The sequence below is a fragment of the Hevea brasiliensis genome, chromosome 10, assembly GCF_030052815.1.
Source record: "Hevea brasiliensis isolate MT/VB/25A 57/8 chromosome 10, ASM3005281v1, whole genome shotgun sequence".
Classification (NCBI taxonomy): Eukaryota; Viridiplantae; Streptophyta; class Magnoliopsida; order Malpighiales; family Euphorbiaceae; genus Hevea; species Hevea brasiliensis.
In genome coordinates this window covers 88,269,313-88,272,397 of record NC_079502.1, presented here as the reverse complement: position 1 = coordinate 88,272,397, position 3,085 = coordinate 88,269,313, and the positions used below count along the sequence as shown (strand labels likewise).

Genomic DNA, 3,085 nt, shown 5'->3' with positions numbered 1-3,085 from the left:
TAATTTTAAATTTTTTTTAATACTTCTAATTTCTAAGACTTGATAAGCAGAACAAAGTAATCACTCGAAAAACTTTATTGATTTGACAAATACAGTTAAATTAAAATTAACAAGCAAACAATACATAAGCAGCATCAAACAACTTCATATTTGGTGCAATTAGTTCCCACGGGACAAAGGGAGACAATTTATTTATAGTTGCACCATACATACATAATAGTAAATGCTTCTAATTAAGTGAACCATATTCATCAGCCACCTCTTGGAGAATTTTAAAGAGCTCTATGGTCCTTGAGAGCATCAACTTATGACCTCCATTATGAACCACATAAACCTTTTCTGGTTTATAGTTTTGTATTTGCCATTCATGAAATTCCTTTGTCATTATTTTGTCTTCTTTACCATAGATATAAATTTTCTTAATCGATCCATAACCTTCATTGGTGAAGGGTTCACGCTTCTGTAAAGTTTCTTGAAATGTTGATCCCTTCCTTGTCAACATCTTCGCCAACTCAAGATCCTTGAAAAATATATAAATCAAAATTTAGAGGAAAAAAATAAGTAATTAATTTTTTTCTTTTTTCATTTTTTTTATTTTCATTTTTATTTTTTTAAAAAATGTATAAGAATTCATTTATTTTAATCGTTTTTTCACTTCTTTCATTTTAATCACATTTTCCCCTATTTAGAAATTAAAATTTTATGAGAATTAAGATCAACTGATACATTTTCAATTAATTTTCATGTTTGAAATTAAAAAAAAAATTATTTTTTAATTAAAAAATTTTATTTAAAAAAATTAAAATGAAATTTGATTGTGTGAAAATTCAATTAAATTCTTTTCTTATGAATGATTTATTCTAAAAGAAGTCTTAGGAAATTATCATTCACATAGATGAGAGTTCTAACAATGAATTTATCATGTAAAAATCGTAACCCGCCATGTAAAAAAAAAAAAAATACTCATAATAACATTTTATTATAAGATTCTTCTTAACTTTCAATTTAGATCAAATAATTTATTTTTAAATGGTATATATATATATATATATATATATATATATATATATATATATATATATATAAGAATTGAATAAAGTTATGCAATGTCCAATTCTATATTTTTCTCCTGCATTGTAAATTATTTAGTCAGAATTTATTTTAATATAAAGAGAAGGATTTTTGTAAGCGCCAATGACGTATAACTGGGCCTGTTGAAAATATATATATGTCTAAGCAAGTAAACTCGTGAATATACATATATATATATATATATATATATAGAAAAAACAAGTTGGCATGCTAAATTCTAGCCAAATTGACTGTTATTGCATCAACCAACAAAGTTTAGGGTTATAAAAATTAGAATTTAAGAAAAATTCTGAAAGGATAAATTGTGAAATTAAAGAAAGAACGTACCTCAATAGGGCAATCGGTATATATATAATTCTTCATAAGAATGGGGCCTAAAGTTACTGCCGTTATAATGTCGCTTCCATAGGTGTATTTTTCAAACACACTGTCCTTCCAATCCGGAAATACGTTCATAAACTGTTGGAAAACATAATTAAGACAATCAATTTATTAAAGCAAAAGATTTTCTTTAATTATTGTTATTATTAAATATATGTATATATATACCTCATCCAAAACATAAGATGGGCCGTGAACGGTGTCTGGCATTAGTGAATTATGGAAAACAGCAGCTGCAATCTTGTCTGTGTATTTATCAGCAGCAATAGCAACATTAATTCCTCCACAGCTCTCGCCAACAAGAATCACCTTTTCTCCTTCAGGGATTGTTTCCAAAAAACTCAACAATGGTTCAGAATAGGCATCAAATGTGCCAACATCCTCAATTACCCTTAGATCAATACCACTGGCGACAAGATCCAGTGCAGTGACCTTGTGGCCAGCTGCCTCGAGCACTGGTTTGAGCTTGTGCCAAACCCATGCACCGTGGCATATGGTATGAATGAGAACAAAATGAGCGACGGCCATTTTCTGATATTTCTAAGTATGTAATAGCAAACTCTTTATAATGCTTTTCTTTTGTCTATTTTGCAGTGCTTCAATGGTTTTGCATGCAACCTATTTATAGAGAGAAGGTAGATACAAGCTCGCCAATAAAATATGGTACAATGATAACATGTAAAAGTAATGATAATATTTTTTTTTTAAAATTATTGGTCCTTTAATATTAAAGTTGCGAGGGTTTGAGATTTAATTAAGCATTAGATTTTTAGTTTTTATTAGAAGAATAGTAAAAATTACAAAAAAAAAATTATTTAATAGTAGCGTCAACGAATTTAAGATAAACATTATTATTAATCTTTAACAATCTCAAGTTGCGTTTCTATATCATTTTATTAGCAGTATCTTTGCATACGCAGAGTACGTCGAAGTTTCAATTAAACACTAAGTCAATATACTCCGATTCTAAGTATAAACTCAAGGAAGAGGAAGAATAATAACAATAATAACAAGCTTTACAGCATTTATTTACATTCTGTTGAAGGATTTTTATGGACCCATCCATGATGATACCCATAGCTTTCTTGCTGATTGTATATAAGAGATGAAACTAGTGACTGGGATCATATATTCCTATTTAAGCAAGACAGAATTGGTTTTTTATTTAAGCTTTCCATCGTATGGAATGGATTAATATATAAATTTGATTGAGCAAATCATGCTCATTATTTATAAAAGTAAAGAATGTAAGGAAAAAAGAAATAGATATTGAAAGATGTAGAAACTTTTTTTTTTCAATTAATTTACTGATAAATCTATGTAAGATGTCATTATTATTGAACCACTGGATATACTTCGGCAGCCACACTTTGTATTATGTGTTTGACCTTTCGAAGTTATAATAATTGATATAGCTCCTCAAAATATATATAATTAATCCAATAACTCGGTTTAATCACTGTAAGACTCACTTAATAAAATAAAAAAAATCTTGATTAAAGATTAGCAATCTTGGTAGGATTGCCAAATATAACACTGCCTATAATTATGTACTATAAATAGAAATATAATCCTATAATTATGCTAACTAATAATATCCATATAATTACAG

The 3,085-nt window shown here is 27.7% G+C and overlaps 1 protein-coding gene across 1 annotated transcript; it reads right to left on the bottom strand.

Annotated features, from left to right (window-relative positions):
* Positions 1-229: 229 nt before the first annotated feature.
* LOC110667561 ((S)-hydroxynitrile lyase-like) lies at positions 230-2,001 on the bottom strand. The gene is made up of 3 exons (XM_021828450.2): positions 1,642-2,001; positions 1,420-1,551; positions 230-520 (listed from the first exon to the last, which is right to left on the bottom strand). Exons 1-3 carry the CDS (start codon positions 1,999-2,001, stop codon positions 230-232), a joined length of 783 nt encoding a protein of 260 aa, XP_021684142.2.
* Positions 2,002-3,085: the final 1,084 nt, after the last annotated feature.